The sequence below is a fragment of the Stegastes partitus genome, unplaced genomic scaffold (genome assembly GCF_000690725.1).
Source record: "Stegastes partitus isolate 25-593 unplaced genomic scaffold, Stegastes_partitus-1.0.2 Scaffold322, whole genome shotgun sequence".
In the NCBI taxonomy this organism is placed as follows: domain Eukaryota; kingdom Metazoa; phylum Chordata; class Actinopteri; family Pomacentridae; genus Stegastes; species Stegastes partitus.
Window position 1 is genome coordinate 126,042 of NW_007578053.1, and position 22,313 is coordinate 148,354.

Sequence of the window (22,313 nt, forward strand, 5' to 3'; positions counted from 1 at the left end):
TCCCCCCATGAATTCATCGTCAGACTGCTTCAGCTCAGACACTCCCAGTGAACACAGAACACAAAGCACGACCTTGATACTTAGTCATCCTGCTAACGTCTCAATGTGTAATTTCCTGCGCGTTTTCGTTATGATTCTGTCTTATGAAAGAATCAGTACTGAGGAAATTTACTGTTCTGGTAAGGGTAGTAATCACATTTTAAATGACCTGTCATCCTTAATTCCCCCTTTGTCCAGTTTTACTCTAATCCTTCAACCTAGGATCCTGAGATGGAAAGGCAGCTTCATTTAAGTCCAACAGAAACCCGATCAGCCCTATTTTGGCCCTGATCTGTGGAGGAAAATGTCAGAACTTGAGTGACAAGGATTAAGAAGCTAGTCTGAAGGAATGCTACTGCACATGCCATCTATTTGGGATGCAAGTTGTTACTATATTTACTACAGAAGAGTGCTGGAGGAGGAAAAGACTGTAGCTGAGGTAAAAGTAAGTGTAGCTGAATGCAACAGGTAAAGGTACACCACTGAATAAAGCATCAGCTGTGCACCCCAACACAAACTGCATTGTGGGAAACCTTGTGGGTTGTGCATTACTGATATCCTGCAGCTTCTTAGAAAACATCATCTTTTAAACTGGATCAAGGCCAATTTTTTCCACCACGTGTCCTTGAAGCCCTCATTTGAAACCCAAACATTACAGCACCCTATTCCAAGTCTCCCCTTTTAAACACGGCTGTGTGTTTACACAGTGAGGTGATGCATTTTGGGACTGCTGTGACCTCATAGTTTTAGACAGCTGCTGGTACATAATAAAGGAAAAACTAGTGCGGGCAAACACGCACACACACTCCCAGAAAGAGGGAAAGAAATAGCTTTGTAGGGGGGAGAAATGTAATGTATTTTGGCATAAATTGGGTATGGGTGGGGGGGCAGGCCAATGCAGAGATCCAGGTCAGCTTTAAGGTGGGAAAGTATTTAACAGGGCTATTGAAAGAGGCACTCTAAATCCCTCTTAGAAGAAAGGGCTAAAGGTTAACACTAAATGACTGAAAATAGAGGAGAAAGCAGCAATATGACCTATATCTAATGCCCGCAGTGGAGCAGCTCGGTGCAGAGCTGGCCAAAAGCAAATACTTTTTAATGGCTTATAATCAAGCTTACATTAGCACACACTGCCTCCAGGAAATAGCCATATGCTCACACTAAAGTCTGAAATGACAAAAGCACTTGCCTTCCTCTGCCTACTCTGCTTTTATGTCACTATGCCACATGCCAGGCATAAAAGAAAAAAGTAATTACAAGTTTTTACTCTCATGAACAGATGTGCACTTTAAAAAAAAAAAGTAATAACTTTTTATAATGAATTCAGTGGCTTTAGCAGACTTGTAATGCCGGGATCACCGGTTTCACGTCACTTCAAAAGTGTTTTGGTAATTTATTGTCATCTATTTCACATGTCTAATAATCTCTTAAACATTTATGTTAAGTTTATTGCTAATTTAAATTAAAAAAAAAACAACAAAACATGTTAAGTGTATGGTGACTAGCTGTAGATCGTTGGGATGATGTATAGATTGACTTTTTGCACCTGTGCCACCCATATGAGAGGTTCTCTTTAGTTTGCAGTTGACGCACAACATAATTTTAAAGGAATTTAGCTTGAAAAATGATTCATTAGAGCATGATTGTGTTTCAAATCACTATGCCGTCCTTGCAATATAGACAAAGGCTCATTCAGTGTTAGCAAGGTCCTTTGTCATTTGTCCTTCAGAACAGCAACATTGCCGCTTCAATCAATAACGAATGTGTAGAGCATAATGAGCAGATCAGTAGTTAGCAGCCACGTGTACTGGCATCTATAGTCATGAACATCTTGTTCAGCAAGTTTGTTCTATACACAAAGCATTCACTAAAGAAGTGAATGTTTTGGCACGACAATTTATTAGATAGGGAAAAATATAAGATACAAATCAAAAAACAACAAAAGAACATTGTTCATGTGAACTACTCTGTAAAGAGAAGTCTATATAAAGTCTGAGTTTGGCTGGGACTGCAGATTCAGATAAAAAGATCCTTACTTGGTATCACAGTGATGCAGTGTGTTTGTATGGGTTTTATCTTTCTTCCTGTAGTTTTATTCCCCGAAAACCTCTTACAGCATTTTCACTTTCTGACAAAGGGTCCTGTCTTTCAGCAAACTTTTTTTTTTTTGTGAGATGTGTCCAGGGCGGTTGCCATAGCACCACATACACACACTGTGCAGCTGTGGCTGCAGTTCGGCAACATGTACCAAAATGTGCTGATTGCTCCATCTGGTGGGATGAAATGAGCCTCTGTTGCACTCAAATGCATGCAGCTGAAAAACTCCACGTTTTGAGAAGCAACCTCAGGTAGTAACACACACAACGGTCACCCAGCAGCTGTATAAACTGTATAAACATGCACAGTCAGTTACTGCATGCCATTCCCCTGCTCTCTTTCCCCACGTTTCCTGTCTTGTTTCACTGTCTACCTATTAAAGGTAAAAATGCCCCCTAAAAAAAAAAAAAAAAAGTACATCGGATGAATGTGGGAAAGACATTTGGAGCTCAAACAGCGTTTCTGACAAGATGGACAACAAGGTCACTCTAATGATTTCTACAAGCTTTTTTCATTTAACCACTCAGAGTAATCTCTTATCCATTTTTTTGGACGTTGGAAGTTTATTTGTGGGACTTTGTTGAAGCTTCCTTGCATTTGTTTAACTGCTGATGTGTCCTGGCAACATTGTATTGCTAAAAAAAATGTCTAAGCATGTTTTATAGTATAATCTAAAGCTGATTACCTATTTCAACATTTTTTTTTAATGTCAGGCTGATACTTCGTCCTCTTTGAGTCAGTTCATGGTTACTTGAGGCAACTTAATGCTTTAATATGAATGATTAAGATGTAACTGAACACTAGCTTACGATATACAACAGAACGTAGCTCAGAGAGGCGGCACATCTGCCTTTTTGTACAGAAGACATTTCAACGTGTATCAAGATGAACACAGGTGTGGATGCAATTAACGGCGACTGGATTCCTTTTAGCTGCTTCAGTTTCAGTGTCTTGGTATTTTGCATGCTGGCTCACTGTCACACTGTCATGGCTGACTGGGACACCCCAACAGAACGGTGCCATCTTTAATGTTATTAGTAACACCTGTGCTCATTTAAAATGTTTGTTTAAAGCTGCACAGGCCTCAGGACTGACGAGGTAACAAATGGAAAACACTTGTGTGAATGGATCATTTAAAACTGTTGGATTTTGTTCTTTTTTAAATCATTGAGCCAATCTGGGAAATATTAACAAGGACACTGATATGTTTAATTGAACCTATGGACGTTTATGTAAATGTAAATGCACAACTATTGGCTGTATGTGCATGTATAGATGTTACTGTCATTTTGTTCCTGTGAGAACTGTGAAATGATGACAATGACTTTAACCAGATATCTTAATGTCAGTAATTATTATTATCATTATTATTATTTTTCCATATTCTGCAAGACAGTTTGCTGTGTCAGTAAATGTGATGTGCTTTCCAAGGTTAACAGAAACATCTATTACAGGATGGTTGTTATTAAAAAAACTTTAAAAGCACAGCAGTTCTTTTATATAGGCTGTTCAGTGCCCCGTGTATAACATATTAAAGAGTCATTTTGTACCTTTTACATACTTACATCATGTCTTACTGCAGAAAGTGAGCCACTTTCTCAATGTAAAAACAAAAAAGTAAAAAACAAAGTGTGACTTCAATGGTAAGAGAGGTCTTTTAACTGTGGGGGAAAATATATATATATATACGTAAGAACATATATACTCTTTTTCTGTGTGGATCTGTAAATACATATAAATGAATGATATACAAATTAGAAAAAAAAAATCCTAAAATGAAGGGGTTAATTATGTGAATTTCAAAATAAAAGTGCAGACGGAAGGCACTGAGGCAGCGTCCACCAAAGCCAGCCTCTCCTCTTTTAATAGACAACTAATGGAGAAAAATGAGTGATGAATCCTAATGAAAAATGGGCAACGGGGGAGGAGGACATTTGTGTTTTTAACCATCCATGTCATATAATTTTGACTGTGATGAATTAAAGAAAATTATTGCAAAAGTAAACTGTGTATTCATTCCAGGAGGTATCATTTATCACCTCCTGACCTGTCAGACTACTTAATCAATTAATGCCCGCGCATTAATCCATCTTCAGTCTTTCCATAAAGCTAACACGGGCTGTCAAATGGAAGTGGTGATTCATCACAGGCTGACCATCTGAGAAAAAAACATACACGGTCTCTGTACAGACCACATGATGAACCTTCCATACACAGCAGTTTGAATTTTCTCCTTTTTTAAAAAACTTCTCCCCAATAGACTTTCTATTTTTACCACAACATCAGAACAATTTTGAAGGTAATGTTCTTCACTGCAGCACAAACCTTCTGGTGTATTAAACCAGGCTTCCTTTATGACACATCCAAAGTTTGATTAAGCTGCTTCTTGTATTGTTGTACGACTCCAAGTCATGCTTTCATCCATGATGTTTGGTGTTACTAATTACTTACACATATTGTAGAAGATTAACTCATTAAAAGCTTGCTAATATGAAATATAAGACCAAGTCACATCATTCCATTCGAAATGCCAAATAGTACACAATGTGACAGGCTTAAAATCCTATTTTTCATCAGCAAGGCTACTCCCAAAAGCAACTCTGCCAACTGGATACTTGATATGTGTTATTTAGGCTGTTATAAAGGAATTTGAAAAATCTGGAGAGAATAACAATAATAAAAAAAAAGGGAGTGGAAGGTAAAGAAGACTGTGTGATGAGAATTTTTATGTTTGAGAGACTGGATGAAATCTAACAAAGAACTTGCTCAGCATCTGGCAGCTTCATCTGGATGTCCGGTTGATCCTTCTACACTCTGGAGAAATCTGATCAGGAATGGCATCTGTGGAAGGTTAGCAGCCAAGAAACCACTTTTGTGGAAGACGAAGAGGGCTAAATGACTTTAACATGCAAAAGTTCACTAAGATGAGAGTGAAGATCAGTAGAAAAGAGCACTGCGGAGTGATCAGATTGAAATATTCAGGTTCTATCATGGGCAATATGTGAGAAAAGGTGTTGGAGAGAGAGGTGGAAGAAGGAGTGCTTTTGGTGAAACATGGTGGAGGGTTTGTCGTTGTCTGGGGCTGAATTTCTGTCAGTGCTGGAGATATTGATGATGTCATGGATGCTCAAAAATCCAAAGTTTGATTCATCACGCCATTCATTCTGGTGTTCTTACGGCTTCCATAGAGTCAAGACCTGAACAATATGGAAGCTGTGTGACCAACTGGACAGAGGGACAAAAAAATAGACTGCACAAGTCTAATAAAAAGTCTGGAAAGTAATGAGGGAAGCTTAGAATATTATACCACAAAGTAACTTAACAGAGTTTCTGCAGGGCATTAACAGGGTTTAATACTCATTAAATTGATTTTGCAAAAATCAAGGCTTTAAATAGTACTAAAAAGCATTGAATTTGGTGCTCAGTGGCATTATTATTATTTTTTTTACTTTACATCTTTCTACATTATTTTTTACCGCGATTAAAACTTCTCTGTTCTCTGGAAACAGCTCTGTTACTGAACAGAGGAGAGGGCTGTGGGGGCCCAATACTGGCTATACTAACTCTTTTCTATGGAAAGTAGATGTAAAAACTCCTGTTTTACTCCACTGTGTCCACATTTTGATTCTGTGTAATTTCCATTGCATGGCATTAAAATTGTACAGTATAGCATTAAAATGGCATTAAAAAGGATTACATTTGACTGGTTGATTTCTGCACAAACCCTGCTTAAGAAAACCTTGAGACAGTTGACTTAAGTCCAAGAGAGGCCACATTAAATACTGACTTTAGCCCATAGAAGTCACGTTATTCTCATTTTTTAAATACTGTGAGCATATTTCCTGGATTTTCTTGTTGCATCTCCATATTGAAATTGAGAAATAAATATGTATGCTCATGGCAACCTTGCAAAAATCACAAACCTAACAGTGGGCAAAGACTTTTGCACAGTGCTGTACATACTAACATGTCCAGCTGATGGGAAATGCTGTTATCCCTAGCTGGTGGATTGTAATTCCACAAGAAAACCCTTAAACAACCTTCTTAAATCCAGACTTTTTGTTTGTTTAAACATTGGCGTGATGGCTGCTCATATTATTTCCTTGCTTGTTTTGCTGTAAAACATGACTTTCATGCATTGACTGGAGGAGACTTATGTCACATTCACATACATATAATGTTACTGGCAGCAGATTTCTACCATTAATGTGAGTAACTTAACGTCTTCAGTTTTACCTGCAGCGTGTTCTCCATTGCAGCACAGTTGCACCGCGTGTGGCAAATTCATTTTTCCCACGGATTCGGAGTGTGTCATGTGACCAAATCAGCTGATGTAAAAAAAAAAAAAAGCCAGAAGCCGCGGGCAGGAGGCCGCCGTCTGTGACGCACGGCTCACTCTACGGTACGCCATTTGTGTCTAGCAGCAAAAAGCGCGGACCGTGGAAGTAGTCGCATAACAAGAGGTAAGTTTATTCCATTTTTGCATGCATTGACTCATTTTTACGCGGGTTACTTTAACTTAAACGATACTGAACTCTCCGGAGTGTTATCAAGCACCGTTTCGGTAACAGAGATCACTGTTTCAAAGGTCGACGTTAGCCTCCTTTTTGGGCCTCTGTGCTGCCGTCGTTTTCCAAGCCTCGAAGCCGTCTAAGTCCTGCCTCCGCCGCGCTGTGATTGGATGTCACAGCTGTTGGAGCAGTTTGATTGGACGAGCTGGGCGTATTTCAAAATACAGTTGGGGAACATGTTGCTAGTTAGCGAGTTAGCAGCGGCAGCGAGCAGCGGAACCACAACAGAATTCGTGTCCATGTGGGAGAGGAATTTATGCAGTGAAACGAGTTTTTCTTGCGGTGTTTTACGCTGCAGCACCGCCTGTTTTTGTTGTCGTTGCAGTTTGCAGCGTGCTGTGTGAAACGTATTCGGCTAACTTTAATGTTACTTTTAAGCTAGTGTACGAAGCTTGCTGGGGAAACCGCCTAAAACCCACCAGACAGAGTTCTCGGTTAAGATGCAGCTGTCGGCAGCGTAGCAAAGTTGTGCCCACGATCTGGTTAAGTAGGGACAGATTTGTGCAGGAGGCAGACAGTATGCGTTGATCATGTGTGGATGAGGTCTCATCAGCATTGCTTTCTGCCCAGATACTGAATTCTGCTCTGAATTAAGAAGGTTTTATAGTCCACCTACAAGAAACTTATTATTCAGCTTCATACTAGCGATCAAAGTATCGGTGCTTTTCTAAAAATCCTGACTTTATGTAGTGTTACTTTTTCTAATCCAGTATTATGTGAAAATGCACAGTAGGCGGCGGTAGTGAGCACAACAAGCTCAATTTCACAGCTGGAAGATTAAAATATATAAATAATATCCTCCTGAACCCGTACAAACACTGTGTTGGCTATTAAATAACTAAGACATTGTAATTTACAAACATATGTTTTTGATTGCGATTTTTACACGTCTTGTTGTATTCATTATCATTATTCTCATGCGTCTATCTCATCTCTGTGCAGCTGTAACATGAATATTCCCTCTGGGATCAATAAAGTCTGTTGCATGTGCATTTGCAAGTATAAATATGTTGAGGCTGTTGGAAAGATATAAATTGGGGCCCACTACACATGCACTATGTAATGTAAGCGAAGGAGCATTTTGATTTCACTGAGTGATCACCAACATGCATGTTTAAAGATGTACAAAAATATTTTAACTAATAAATTGCGTCCAATATCCTTTTTCCCCACAAGAGTTCAGTTATCTGATTATGTTGGCTCTTAAAATTACACAATTAAAAACTCCCCAATTTATGTTTGCAACATATTGAGTTTAATTACGGGTTAAATGATGTCTCAAGCTCCTCTGAAAGTTATTTCTGACTGTATGTGGAAAGCAGATTTCAAATTTCCACATCACACTTGTGTAAGTGATCAATTGGACCAACACGGGCTTGTGTTGTCACAAATCCTGTAACTGATTTCAGGTGAACACGGAGAAACTTTTCACTGTTAGCAGATGCATTTAAAAACAGGCGTCTCTGCTGTTGGACTCAAAAGAGCAAGACACTGTAACTTGAGAAAATGGAGGCACGTGAAACATGAGCAAATTAAGAAAACATTTTTACCAATTCCACTACACTGGTGTAGGATTTGTGAAAAGAAAGAAATACTACAAATACAGAAACACTGCAAATGCAAAACAGGCTGCAAATGACGCAGACTGCAAAGGAAGTGTTTCCAGGGGACATATAAAAGTGATGGGCATGGCTGAAACACACTTTTTGCAGTAGTTTATGACTCATAAAATTAATGCCATTTTCCCACATCGCTGATGGATCGTTAACTTCAGTAACTTAATGAGTCCAAATTGCAAGTGTGTGTCTTATCCTGTGTTGTCAGATTGTTTTGACTATTTGCATGTACTTTTTTAAGTATTGTGCTCTTAGGGTCACCATATTGTACTGCTAATATGGGGAATGTCCACAACATAATAAACATTCAAATCAAAGTGAGTATGATACTGATAGAATGACATGATTACAGCTGAATTACATTACGTATGCTAATCTCAACAGATGTGTTTTGCGCTGGAATAGAGTTCGGCTGACAGATGTGCAGCAGAAGTGAGACTCAGAGTCTCGGGGCAGAGCAGCCGACGGCTCTGGCGCTTATTGGTACTGAGTAAAAGCAAAAAGCATTAGCAGCTAAGGAGGATCATAAAGAACAGAAACAGAAAAGGTGCAAGTATGGAAAACGCCTGAAAGGTACGAGGGAACCAGATTATTGGAGTGCTTTGAAGGTAAACAGTCGAATTGTGCAAAGAATCCTTGAACGAAAAAGAAGATGGGGAAGGGTGTGATGTGGATGGGGTGAGCTTGGTGTGGGTGATGATCCCAGCCGGTTTTGAAGGATTTGAGCTAAGGCAGAAGTTTATTGGGAATACCAGAGAGCTTCAGTAATCGATGTGAGACATTACCAATATGTGGACCTGAGGGCTGTGTTGGGAGTTTGGGGGAATATGATCTTATGTATATTTTATAAAACATATGTTAGATACATAGACTACACTGAAAATACTGGCCTCTCAAAGTACAACTTCAGTTCAACGAAAGTGAATACATGTGTGACCCCTGCAACACAAGTGATTACACACGTCATTTCCAAATAAAAGTAATTGCATCAACAAGGTTTGAAAATTTCTACACATGGTCATTTTTTATGTCTGGACAAGTAAGTAAGCAGATAATTGGACACCATAAAGATGGAGGAGGGAAGTCTACTGGATGTAAGGTTTGTCGCATAGATCAAAGAAAATGAGGTAAAATGCACTTTCAGAAGAATATATTGGCAGCACTTTCTTTTGGTCAGATGGGTCCAGCGTGTTTGGCCAGGACCACCACTGTGACTGCATAGTGCTTAGATGGAGGTGGAGGAGATGGGGCTGCAAGACTTTGTAAGCAAAACACTGTAAGCATATTGCACAGAGGTGGTCTCAGTTTTGCTGTACACTGTGTGCGGCAAAAACAAATAAACTGCAGATACAGAAAATACAAGCAAACAGAGGAACACTTCTTATGGGGCAGTGTGTTGAGTTGTGTTGGCCATTGTATAGATACTTTTTTATCTTTGTCAGAAAAAATAACACAAACCTGTTTGACATAGTAGAAGTGTGGTTATTTATATTGTGTATACTTCACTAAATGGCTGTGACTTAGCTGGATTTATTTTTTTGGTCCTTTAGCAACAACATTCGGTGTTCCTGCTGGCACGCTTTAAGTGACAATTTGCATCTGGAGGCACTAGATGGCGACATTTACTTGTGCTTGGCCAGGCAGCGTTGCAAAAGGCTCGCTTTTCAGAGGCTTGTGTTTAGTTATACAATTTGTGGCTAATGCACTTGATTATTTGTATTCCATATACTGAATTGTGTTTCAGACAATCAAAAATCCTATAAATGAGTTTTTTTGTGTGTGTGTTTCTTTTGTTTCCAGGATTTTGAGCGAGCATTGATGACTGCGATTAACTTCCCTGTAGTGCAAAAATCCTAGCAGGATATGATATGGATAAAACACTGACATCAGGAGAGGAAGCTGTTGAGGACAAAGTGCCTGAAAATGACACCAGTGGGAAGGTGCAGCCAGATGATGTGGAAATGGAGGAAACTACAGGAGACTTACCCAGTCGGACTGGTGAGCCTGATGAGGCGGACGAGGAGCTCGCTGAGAGGCCGTGGCCAGAGTCTGTACCTGTGGATGGGGATAACCTCTGCGTAATTTGTGGCTTCTCAGCCAAATGCCCAAGATCTCTGAAGATTCACTTTGCACGAAAGCACGGAAAAATGTCAGACAAAATTGCAAAGCCTTTGGAGAAAAGCGGAAATGTCGCTGATGCTAAAATTCAGCAGGAGGAAGACATGGAGACAGAAAGTGGGGCTGAGGTTAAACAAAACCAGGAGCCTGATCTTGATGAACTAAGATCAGTGGGCAATGACAATGGCATGAACATTAAGAGTTTAGCTAAAAAACAGACTGTACTAAGCAAACAGCAGACAGATCAAGAAGATGCAATCCCCACCCAAGAGAGAAGAGTAAGCAAGCGAACCCCAAAACCTAAGATTATTTATTCCTGCAACTACTGTGGCCATGAGTTTAGGGACAAGTCTCCGCTGGATGTTCACATCCAGAGATACCACACCAAAGACACCCCATACACATGTGAGTATGTCCTGTTAACACACTGAATTCATATTATCTTAAAGATATTATAATGTGGCCTATATTCAAAGCTTTGTTATATTTTGCTCAGATTACATGTGTATTATATAGAAAATATGTTTTAGGATTGATATAATATAGGTAATAATTTAAATTTTTTGTTGAAAAGTGTGTATGTTTAAAATGTCTTTCAGTTGATGAGGAGGAGAATGTGGAAGAAAAAGAGGAATCTGAGGATCCAAGCAGTGCTGTGAAGGTTACTCCAACACGAGTGGCACCCAAACGTACACTCAGCAGGTTCCAGCTGAAGTGTGCAAACTGTGATTTTCGGGTCAGCACTGCAGCGCTGCTGGAGAGCCACACTCGTCTCAAACACCTGGACCAGGAGTGGTACCGTTGCAAATTATGTAGCTTCTCTTCAGCCACATCCGAGTGGATGGAGGCTCACCTGTCCTCAGAAAGCCACATGCAGCAGCAGAAAGGGAAGAAGAGCACAGAAGCTTCCTCATTTGAACTATATGTGGAGAATGTAAGCAGAGACAGAGCTGGAGAAGGTGCTAATATGGAGGATGTGGTTCAGGTGGTTGTCGGGGAAAAGACAGCTGCTTTGACAGAAGGAGAACAGGAAACTGATGAGGCAGCAGAGGCTGCCAAAACTGTGTCGGTTGAAGAGGAAGATTCAGAGCCTGGACCCCCCAAAAAGAAAAGAGGAAGACCAAAGCAAGGCTCCACGACCACTTGTGGCTACTGTGGCCTGGTAGTGTCCAACGCTACCAACCTCAGTGTTCATGTCCGCCGTAAACACAGCAAAGATTACGGCTACAGCTGCACCCTGTGCAACTACAGCTGTGTGACGAAAGGAGACATGGATCGACACTGCTTCACCAAGAAACATGTTAGACGTGTGCAAGAGTGTGCAAATAAGAGCCCAGTCACCAATCACATAAGTGCACCATTACAGGAACCCACAAGCACACAAGCCCAGGACACAAATACTGACGTGCAGACCACCGACAAAGAACAGGAACCTGACAGCACAGCTTCCAAAGAACAGAGCGGAGAGGAGCAAACTCAGTCAGACACAAGCCAGCAAAAAAGTAAATACGACTCTGTTAATGCTTGCAGCCTCTGTGATTTTGTAGCTCAGTCAACCACTACCCTCCATCTTCATGTCAAAAGAAAGCACACCAGGGACTTTGAGTACGTCTGTTTAGCATGTACCTACTATGCAGTAACATGCAGAGAAATGTCTCGCCATGCCAACACAGAGAAGCATAAACAGAAAAGCCAGAAATACCAGGAATCTCAAGGAAGCGAGGAACAGAGAGCTTTGGCACTCTCGTTAAAACGGAAGGAGATCATTGAGCTTCCTGGGGCAAGCTCTAGCCCTGAACCTCCAAACCCCACAGAGGTCTCTGAATCTTGTTCCAATGACAATCCAGCTATGGAGAGCGAGAATGCATCTCCATCCTCTGTGACTACAGAGACAGCTGCGGTTAGTGTGGCTGGGAGTGCTGACGAAAAGCAAGCAAAGAGTGTTACATCTTCCGCTGGTGGTGAACCGGATCTGACCGACCAGACGACTGAGCCGACAGCAGGGTCTGAACCCCAGCAGGCTCCAGACGAACCTGAACTTTCAGTGGATCAGTCCGCCCAGCAGGAGAGCCAGGAGGACAGCGGTAAACAAGCAGAAGATGAACATGTAAAGGCAGATGAGATGACGGGAGATACTCAGTTGTCCAAATTGCTTGTCTTTGATCCCTGTATCATATCTATGAAGGACCTTGCTGAGCAGGAGCAAGCGATAAAAGAAGATGGGGCTCTGGAAGACGAGACAGCTGTGATATGTTTGACTGGAGGGTCAGCGGTGCCCTCCGGCCTCCTGTCCCCCATTTCTGCATACGTCAAGAAGCTAAAACCTAAGGAGGTGAAAGCAAAAGAGGAAGTAAAAAAAAACAGTTCTCGAATACGTTGCGAGGACTGCGGATTCATGGCGGACGGCATCAGCGGCCTCAATGTCCACATCTCAATGAAGCATCCGTCCAAGGAGCGACATTTCCACTGTTTGGTGTGCGGCAAGTCTTTCTACACTGAGAGCAACCTGCAGCAGCACCTGACCAGCGCTGCCCACCTTCGCAACGAGCAGAACAGCGTGGAGGAGCTGCCCGAAGGGGGCGCGAGCTTCAAGTGTGTGAAATGCACCGACCGCTTTGAGTCGGAGCAGGAGCTGTTTGTTCATATTAAGGAGAAACACGAGGAGCTCTTGAGGGAGGTCAACAAGTATGTGCTGGAGGACACGGAGCAGATCAACCGCGAGCGCGAGGAGAACCAGGGCAGTGTGTGTAAATACTGTGGCAAAGTGTGCAAGAGCAGCAACTCCATGGCCTTCCTGGCACACATCCGCACACACACCGGTATGTATCCCGATTTGGTTACTCACTCACTCTTCTTTTCTCTCTTTCGCCAAACAACACGCTCACATTTAAACAGTGTATATGCACCAATGCAGTATGTACTTTATATAAAAGCAGGTCAAATCCATAGTGATTTTACATGTAATATTGAATAAAGAAGATGAATTAAAGGAGTGCTCACAGGCACCATGCATTTGTTAAAACACTCAATGACAACACAGCATTATGTGTTCATAATGTTTTCTATATTCATTGCACAGTATAGTTTATCTCCCTGCAAATATTTGAATTATTAACTGGGTAAGACATATTTTAGACGCTCGTGGTTGCAATTTATCAACTTTTTTTTGACTAGAAATACAGTTTTGACAGGAAAAACATAAACATATAAACACATATACTTTAATGCAGTTTTACAACTATGCAGCTGCTGCATACATTATTAAACCTCCTGTAACTGATACAGATTGGGTTTGTGGTGTTTTTACGAGGCCATTTAATGCCTTATGAACACTTGAACGCGTCAAGTTTTACCCAGAAATCTTAAAAAGAAACAATAATCTCTCTTTCTGCGGCCGCTCGGCTATTAGGCCTTTGTTTTTAGCTACAGCAGTAGCGAGGGGGGAGATACAGCCACTTCTTTGGCAGCTCAGGCTAATGTTAAGGCTACTATCTACTTCAGCCAGGTAATAGCTGTTTCAGTAGAGGTGAAGGTAAAGACTGATTGAGCTTCAGACCAGCAGGAGAGACGCTAATGGACCCCAGATTGGGATTCCCTGAGCAACGCTTGGTCAGAGACATGTGCGACTCATAATTGATGTGTCCATTACCAAGACTCAGTTGTAATTATAGTCAATAAGTCTCTGTAAATGTGTTAAAGCTTAGGCTAAAAGCATTGGAGGTCCAAAGAGAGGTGGGCTAATAATTTAAAATAATCAATGCAGACGTATTCAAAGCCTTTAATTTCCCCCGTGTCTGTACGTCCATGTTTGTGTATATGTGTGTGAGCACTCGTATGCCGAGTGAATGTGTGTATATGTCAGCCTTCATGGCTAGCTGATTATCCTCAATCCATTAAGATTTATCTTGTCATTTATAATGCAAAGCAGGGCTGCGATGGTCAGGGCTTCGGCTGGGAAATGTCCGGCAGGTTAAGAACATGGGGCGCTCCATTACTTTTCCCTGACCATGTGTATTAATTGCTTTTAAAATCAACTTAATGCAGGAACGAGATGTGAGGGCGCCATCAATAAATGCCCCTCTCTGCCTCCTATGGTCCATCCCCCTTTCAGCCTAAACTTTAATGGGACTTTAATTGAAGTCCATGCTCTGTGCTTACCATGTGTGTACATGATTGTATGTGTCTTTGTGTGTGTGTGAAGTGTCTGCTGAATGGGAGATAAAACAGGATGGTTTTCACTTTCATACTCAGTGACAGTAGATGGTTTTATGTGGTTATTGTGGTTTTGTTATTTTTTCCGGAAACCCAGAGATAATATTCTCAACATGGCTCTGCTAAATACCGAGGTACTAACAGCATGCCGATTTCTCTCCATTATGTCATCTTGTGCCGATGGATGAATTTCAAGAGTGAAAATTATGCAGCAGTGGTATGCTGTTAATTTAGTGGGAGTACAGCAAATGAATTTAACAGTGTGTTCAACTTTACAGACAAGGAAATATTTCTTTTTCTCCTTTGTTCTGGTGTGTGTGCCAGTCACCTTGTGTGCCAAAGTCAGATTTCTTACTGCTGAAATCAAATTCCTCATAGCTCCAAGATCGGAGGTTAAAATCCTGATGATTAATGTTGAGTCCCCCACTTTCTTCTTATTAATGGATAGTCTATACGTATTCATAATTTTACCCTCTGTCATAATTCTTGAGTTTTGAGGTCACTTACTTAGTGTTACTTAAGAAAATGAAAGCTTTGACACTGAGGTCCCAACAGATGGCATCAAGTCAAGGGCACATTCTGTGGTTTCAAATGATGAATACTTCATTTTTGCCTCTTTTTTTTTTTTTTAACCCGCCAGAGTTATGTTCTTGTTTATGAGATTACATCTGCGCCTTCCTTTATGCTGTCTTGTTTGCAGAAAGCACCTATTTCTCTTCATTTTAACAACATATGCCAGTTGTTATTATTGCTAAGTTCCCTCATTACAGTGAATTATTCACCTTTTATATGGTCATTTATTCTGGGAGTTTGTTTGTGGGGCTGTGGAGCAGCACGGTGGGGGTCTGCCAGTTTCTGAGCTGGGAGCACGTCCAGATCCTTTTAATTAAGACCTAGTTTTTATTCACTTGATTAATCAGTGAAATCAGGAGACGGTGGTGGGAGGCTGCACACAGATTTGTCAATTTGTCCCTTAAAGGAAACACGTACACATGCTTGCGTTTTTGCCAACGAGTACAGCTGGAATTTGCATTTTGAGGTAAATTGGTCACTTTTTCACTGGAGTTAGCTGTCTGACCTCAGACTGAGCCTTAAAGCAACGGACACACAAGCAGTGCATGCGTGTTAACACTTAGGATGTGATGTGTGTGTGTGTGTGTTCAATGAAATGTCTGCCATCAGAGATATAAGATAGGTGACACTTAAGATCTACAATATAAAAAAAAGAGTACATGCAAAATGTTAATGAAATGCCAAAGAGGTTTCTAAGAGCAAAGGATGAGATGTTGATTTTTCCACATGAATTCTATACTAAGCATCGCCATCATTCACCGTCAAACTAATCAGTGAATTGCTTTTTGACTGCTAAACCATGTAGAAGGATTTAGAAAAACAAGTGCTTGAAAAGGTGAAAGCGGAGTCAAAGTGAAAACAGAAAGCAGACTGGGGCAAGACTGAAGTATTTACAGCTCTAGATTTAATTGCTGTTTTTCCATGCCAGTGCCTCCCGCTGCAGCACCCACCGTGCAGCAGCGGAGGAACTGGTGAAAAAGTGTGCACAGAGCAAAGTCTCCCGGCTTCAGAAGTCTGTGGAAGAGCTGGCACAGGACCACGAGAAGGCACTGGAGGACGACTTGTCCCTCAGGAGGACAGTTTCAGACCCTGAAAGGAAGCTGGCCAAGCTGCACGAGGATATCAGTTATTTTCTAAACACCCTCTAGAGAATAGCAGAGAGAGTAAATCCCGGTGCTGAATGTTCTGACCAGAAGTGGGAACAGCGGCTTTTAACTCTATTGCAGGAGCAGTTTTCCCCGCTGTGCCTTTTGCCTCCTCCGAGCCCCCCCACAGACACTAGCCAGGAGCTTTTACTCGAGGTGTGCAGAGACACGATATTAACCTCCCTTGGGTGCAGAAAGTGAATTAGAATGGGTCGGATGACAAACAAGGCCTTCCCTGGAAGCTAAATCTTAAGTTAAAGGAGCTTCTGTAGGGATGTTTCATTTTAGACATTTCAGACCCTGAATGGAAAGATCAGAGACTGTGTTGAAGACCACATCTGATACATTTTTGTTGTTGAAATGTTTATAGGCGATGCTGTTTTTTATATGCTAGAACAGGGTTGAGCAATAATCAGCAAAATCATATTGCGATGATTTTGACACATACTGCAAGTGTAAAATGACTATTTTGAATTGTTTCTCCCCCCCAAAAAATAAATAAATAAATGAATAAAAAATATTACCAAGCATGTTCCCTCATGACTGGAGAATGTTTTGTAGGTCAGGGATCTCATCACTACAATGCTTCATTTTAAATAGGTATGTTATGTTTATTTCAAATTCGATAATATTTTGATTCACTGTTCAGCCTGTGTTAGAAGACATATCATGAGCGAAATAATAAACTAACATTAATAGCAAAATTTTTTCCTGCATTACAACTCACCAGTGTGTAGCATTAAATAGATTTGATTGAGTGGCTGGGCAGACTTGTTGGTGAGCTGGTGTGCTTGGACTGTAGCGAACAGTGGACAGATGGGTGGAGTTCATAGATGTGCACATTTTGCACATTCTGAAGGAGTAAATGCCATTTAAATGTAGGAAGAGATTATTTTCATGGTAGAACTTACTAGTTTTGGGCCTATTTCTGTTGATGTCATTGCGTTTGTCTTGACTTTCAGGCTTGAGTCCTACACGTTTTTAGAGAAAATGAGGTTTAAGTTAAGTGAGCTTGAGTTGCCAACGGGTTCAATGAAAGACTATTCACTGTGGGAGCTGAAGGATGCATGGTTTTTGGAGCATGGCCCAAATAATGGACTAAAATCCAGAATCTTTTGGACTCTGTTGCTTCAGTGTTTGAATTTTCTTTTCAATGTGTCTTTTTGTTTGTCTACCAGCGTTTTACAAGTCCAATATTAAATTGCGTCTGTGCTCCTTAAATACAGCCACGTATTTTGAAGGGGCTTGTTGGGTTTATTTATTTAAGACTCTTCACATATGCCATCAAACTTAGTGTTTCCGAGCAGGAAGAAGTGCTTTCCTCCTCCAATCCTCCCCGTGGCATTCTGTTACAAGCTTTTTTTTAAAAAAACATTGGTGCCTATGGGAACAGGTGAAATTTTCCTATAGAGAAGCATTTCAGATATTTTTGTGAATTGTGACACTGTGTTAACCATGTTCTAATCCGCTCACTGTCTGGCAAAAATAGGTCTGTTTGTAGGCAAAAACAATCAAATACAAGGTGATGGATGGCAATACACTGTGACTGGATACCTGCGAGACTATTTGTAGAAGTAGAAGATGCAGGTATAACTCAAATGATAACAGACTGCGTTTATTTTTACGAGATTACCATCTTGTTATTCTTTTTTCTCCATACCTGAAAGTTAGAACCAAGGCTATGACATGAGCGTGTGACATGTGCAAGACTTAAGACATCACGTCGTGTGTGTGTGTGTGTGTGTGTGTGTTTGTGTGTGTGTGTGTCTGTGTGCGGTGAAACATTGCACGAGGTTCTTCTCTCTCCTCTCAGGAAATGAATTAGTCATTCCCTGTCTCATCTGGGATGTGAGGGAGCCACATCGCCCCTATGTGGATGGCAATATTAATTTAACATGACACTGCATTGATGGTCAATTTCAGTTTCGCGGAGGCTGTTTAAGTGGAGTGGTGGAGTATTAATGTGATAAGATGTGAGAACTGAGGGAAGTTACATCTCTCTCCTTTCTGCCATGTTTCATATTCAGCCAGCCATCTGGACAAATCAGCTCCCCACACGCCTCTCTCTCTCTCTCTCTCTCTCTCTCTCTCTCTCTCTCTCTCTCACCTCAACTTTAGGTTGTCTCAGTGTGTGTGAGTGAGAAGCAGAGAAAGGGAGAGAATGATTGTCTCTCCTTCTGTTTGTCCATGGCCGACTGTGTTTTGTGAATATAATGCGTGCGTCTGTATGCATAGGTGTGAGGTGGGGCTCTGAATCTAGATGTAGGTGTGTGTAGGTGTGATGGTGGGTGTGGTGTGAGTGTCTACATGTGTCTTTTTGTTGTTTTTTTTATGGTTGTTGATGATTGCATTGTGTGATTTATTTATTTATTTTTAAACGTGTGAGAATTTCTCTACGTCTAAGTGTGAAGTTATGTATATTATGTGGGTTTTTTTTTGCTTCTGTTTGTTCATGTGCGCCTTTGTGACTCCGTGCAGTGATTTGTATGTGCAGTATACTGCGGGGACATGCGAAATGAAGAGGCTGGCTTTGCCGCTGCCCATGTGTGGACCCCCGCACCCCCTCCGCCGTCCCTTGTGTTTATGGGCCTTGTTAGCACAGGCTTGCCTTTCAATCTTCGTTACCAGCATAAAATTCGATGTGTCGTACTTCCAGCTCAAAGCAAGTGAACCGTGTATGAACGAATTAGTAATCTACACAAAGTGCTTAATCAAATCAGCAGCTGCCCCTGGAATAAATATTGTAGAACGTCTTGGGATATTCACTGGGAGAGGGGTGAGGTTTTGCTCAAAGATGCGTACGTGTATATCATACCAGGCCGCCACTTAGTTCCGAGTGTCGCACTGTGTCATGCTGCACTCAGCCCGCTGAACAAAATATTTATTTTGCTTCAGTAAATGCAGATGTTTAATTTTTGTGAGGAACTGTGGGCTTCAGCAGAAATTTTTTGGCTGATTTAAGCTTTTAGCATAGTGTAGAGTGTAAAACTGAAGTGTAGGAAGTGTATAATTTACTTTGTTCAACCACTTTTAAACACCCAATTTCTGTTGTTTGGCTTTTTGAGGCGCCCGGTTGCCCCATTTACCTTCAGCCAGTGCGTGCATCACACAGATAGTACAGACATCGGCCCTCGCTCCTCTGCTCTTAAATGACAAATAGCAGCGAGAGGCTTTGCCACTCTCTCAAATGCTACCCCGCCCTCTGGACTTATTAATGACAATAATTAGGGAGAAACCTCCCTGTGAAGCCCGCCAGAGTGATTAGCGCTTTAATGATGGAATGGGAGGTAGTGAGCGCACACAGAATTGATTTACGTATTCGCCCTGACCTTTGGAATCCAATTTACGCATCCACAGGCAAAGGAAGAGTAGGTAAGAGATGAAGGAGAGTGACAAGGATAGATAGAGAGTGAAAGGAGAGCTGCTTGGCACTTGGAGTGTGACTGTAGTTTTTATGGGGACTGGAGTAAGGGCATCTGTTTCTATAATTCTGTAGTAATTTTGTGGCTGTGAAGTAGATTGAAGTCCTAGCACAGAACTAATAACGGTCTTCCATGGCTGGCATTGAAAAATGATCTGTAATGTAAAATCACATTTCTGCCCAGCAGTTACACAGTCATGTATTATTAAAGTTGTTGCTTTTTTCTCTTCTTCTTTCGAACATATTATTGTTGTTGCATATGATTTCTCTGTACTTTGTTTTGCAGGATCTAAACCCTTCATGTGCAAGATCTGCAACTTTGCAACTGCTCAGCTGGGAGACGCCAGAAACCACGTGAAGAGACATCTCGGGATGCGAGAGTACAAATGTGACATATGCGGGTGAGTTACAAGGACTAGCTTCTTTTAAAGGTGACTGAAAATACTTTTTTATTAAAAGCAAGGCTAGAATATGATTTGGGACATCACTCCTGAATCAAGTTGAACAAAGGCTTTGCTTACACAAGTTTGACGACAAATGGTGATCAAGTCATTAGAAAACTTACCACTGAAGGGGCGAGTCTGGTCCTCTTCGTGCTTCTTAGCAGGGTTTTCCTGGCTCACACCTCAGATGGGCCTTCTCTGATCGACTACACATGACAGTAAGCGTGATCGGTCTGCGTACAGTAAAGGCGGTGAATCTGTATTACGGAGAAATCAATGCGTTTTCCTGTCCTTTCTGACCGTTTGATAAAGAGTAATACCTATTATGCTCAAGTAGATTAAATCTCAATTAGCAAAACTGGTTTAAAAAAGTAATTTAAAAAAATCCAACTTTGGCTCTGGCTAAAGTCACTTGAAGAGACACCAAGAATTCTTCTAAGCAAGAAAAAAACCCTGCTCAGGTCTCCTCCTTGACCAGACTACTTGGCCCTACTGATCTGTTTCTGACACAAAGGGTCGGAAGTTTCTTTTTTCACTGAAGATCAAGGTGTGGTGATTATCTAGCTGTCCAAATAACACATTTATTAGATATACACCTGGGAATTCATTCAGCCTTATGAGGTAAGTTTCAGACCATTAAACAAACATTTTAAATGCAAGTGCATCATATTTAGGCATAGTTTAGGAGGAATATTTGATAGTTTCCAGAACAGCTTTTCATAGTTTTTTAAGGTGAGAGTAGAAATTGAGATGCAAACACTGATGATAGCCAACGTTTGGTAGACTTCCTTCCTCCAGTGTGATCAACTAATTGTCTGTTGTGCAGCCTACTTTAAAGTGTGTTTGTCTTAAGCTAGTTCATAACTCCAGCCAGTGTATTCTTGCCTTGACTTCATAAGAGAAGTGGGATTGGTTTGCAGATCCCATTTTAAAATTCTCAAATTTCAATCTGTTATTTAAAAAAAAACAAAAAAAACACACACATCCTAAATGAGCTCCTTTTCCACTGAATTTCATAAATATACCTTTTAGGATATTACTCTCCTAGATATATATGCTAATATTCATTCAGGCAATAAAACAGTTGATTTATAGACATTTATTATATATAAAAAAAGAAAAAAATAACCCCCAAAATATCAGCAACTGCCTCAACTTAATGTGCAAATAAACCTGCTCTAACCTTTAATTGCTCCCAGGCCTTTCTTTAAAAAAAAAAAAAAAACTACTACTGTATATAGTCCGCTTTCGTCAAGAAGTGAAGGTAACAGGAGTAGAGTTTCTTTTACAGTCTTCATCTTTTCAGCTGTACAAATAATCCTAATTGTAAGTTTATGTAGGTAACCACCAGTCTATAAATACCCGGTAGCGCCAGAGTACAGTTATTATCGCACTACCTTGTACCCCCTACATGTACGCCATATGTTATGTTCAGCTCCTTTCAGTCCCGTGGTAGACCTCCTCACTGCCTTGCCATGTTCAAATGGACGTGTTAAGCTGTTTAACATGCAGTCGGGGAATACAGTAAATTGTGGGATTTCCAGCTTTGTGCCATTGAGCTTCTACGTCTGCACATTCGCTAAGATGAAGACATATGTAGAGTTATTAGTTTCTCCCTCTGTGTGATTCTGTGTAAACTGTTCCATTTAGTTCAGTCGCGGGCCGATTTTCGCTCTTCTAAAGCCGAGCACGGCGAATGTGTTTATTTGCTCCTGCTGATGTTCGCAAACATATTACAGCAGGAGCAAACAAGCTTTGGTTTAAACACAGCTTCTCCTTTAATGAGAGGAAAGGCTCATGTTTCACAAGCCCTCCAGCTGAAAACTCTCTTCTCCCAAGTGCTGCAAATGTGTTGGGCTTTGACCAAGTGTCGAGCTTTACGTACGCGCACACACACACACACACACAACACACACACACACATACACACACACACACACACATATACATACGGAACAGTTCTCCAATATGCCTTTAAATGGGACCACTAAATACGGCCCCTGGTTTCACAAATCATGCGGATGGAGGAGCCGTGTGCTGCCAGTGCCAGCCACTGGTGACAAATCGGCCCTGTGTGT

The 22,313-nt window shown here is 41.1% G+C and overlaps 1 protein-coding gene across 1 annotated transcript in view; it reads left to right on the forward strand.

Moving 5' to 3' along the window:
• The first annotated feature begins 6,529 nt into the window (after nucleotides 1-6,529).
• The window catches only part of znf407 (zinc finger protein 407), a 152,247-nt gene continuing 136,463 nt past the window's right edge, over nucleotides 6,530-22,313 (forward strand). Inside the window, exons 1-4 of the mRNA XM_008283648.1 lie at nucleotides 6,530-6,599; nucleotides 10,124-10,846; nucleotides 11,041-13,260; nucleotides 20,079-20,193. Coding sequence (XP_008281870.1) covers nucleotides 10,192-10,846; nucleotides 11,041-13,260; nucleotides 20,079-20,193 — 2,990 coding nt within the window. The 5' untranslated portion in view covers nucleotides 6,530-6,599; nucleotides 10,124-10,191. The remainder of the gene's footprint in view (nucleotides 6,600-10,123; nucleotides 10,847-11,040; nucleotides 13,261-20,078; nucleotides 20,194-22,313) is intronic.